General features: G+C 49.8%; 1 protein-coding gene across 1 annotated transcript; it reads left to right on the top strand.

Moving 5' to 3' along the window:
- Positions 1–594: 594 nt before the first annotated feature.
- Positions 595–840, top strand: CCR75_009824 (uncharacterized protein; the record flags this gene model as incomplete). The annotated part of the gene is made up of 1 exon (XM_067967860.1): positions 595–840. The coding sequence occupies one exon, from the start codon at positions 595–597 to the stop codon at positions 838–840; it is 246 nt and encodes an 81-aa protein (XP_067818614.1).
- Positions 841–864: the final 24 nt, after the last annotated feature.

The following is an 864-nucleotide window of genomic DNA, read 5'->3' as shown; positions in this document are numbered from 1 at the left end:
CCCCAAGAAAAGACCCGACCGTGCACCTTGGGTTGGGAGAGGGGCAGCAAAGACATTTAAGGGAGGTGGGAGGGGCATGTTGCAGGCGGGATCAATGAGCGGAAGGGGAGGAGAATGAAGGCAGACTTTATTAATGTTTTGTGCCCCCTTAAAAATGGTAACTCAATATGGAAAGGAGCATGTCTATATTTTGTATTCCCTTAAAAAGGGTACAAAATATGGCAAGGGACATGTTTTCAGTGCATGCCCAAGGGCATGCCCCGTACCCTAGCTACAAGAGCTTGGGAATGACGTTGAGCTGCACGATCTACATCCACCATTGGTCGTTGTAGTTGCGGGTGGTGCTGAGATGCAATGACGCCATTCGGTTGAGTTGAGCCTTCGGATCGAACTGCTGCCGGGCCGCAACACTTGGCAAGTGCCCCCTGTCTAGTGTTGGATGGCCAAGATGATTGGGGAAACGTACTATGCAAGACATTGGCATCGATATTGACGGATTTTTCGACCAATGGACTGGTGATGGCAGTATTATTGAGACCGACGAGGATGATATCAGCTAAGTGGAGCCCAATTTTTATATTGACGTGGACAATAATGAAATTGACGGTGCTCTTCGCCACACGATCGACGACGCGCTTAAGGCGGGTTTCGGCTCCAGTAAAGCCAAGGTATTACGTGAACAAGATGCTGAATACAGGGATGTCTGGCGTATCCGTATCGGTGCAGGTCCACCTGCAGATGTGGAACCGCTGCGTGTTTTCGTACGTGCCGATGCACAGCCATACAGAGCGGGATAAGGAAATATGCCAAGTCTCAGCGAAAGGTTTTGCGGTCATATAAAGGAACTTGTCGAGAATGGTCTCG

Source organism: Bremia lactucae, linkage group LG2 (genome assembly GCF_004359215.1).
Source record: "Bremia lactucae strain SF5 linkage group LG2, whole genome shotgun sequence".
Lineage (NCBI taxonomy): Eukaryota > Oomycota > Peronosporomycetes > Peronosporales > Peronosporaceae > Bremia > Bremia lactucae.
The sequence above is the reverse complement of the archived record's forward strand: the minus strand, read 5'-3'. Positions and strand labels throughout refer to the sequence as shown.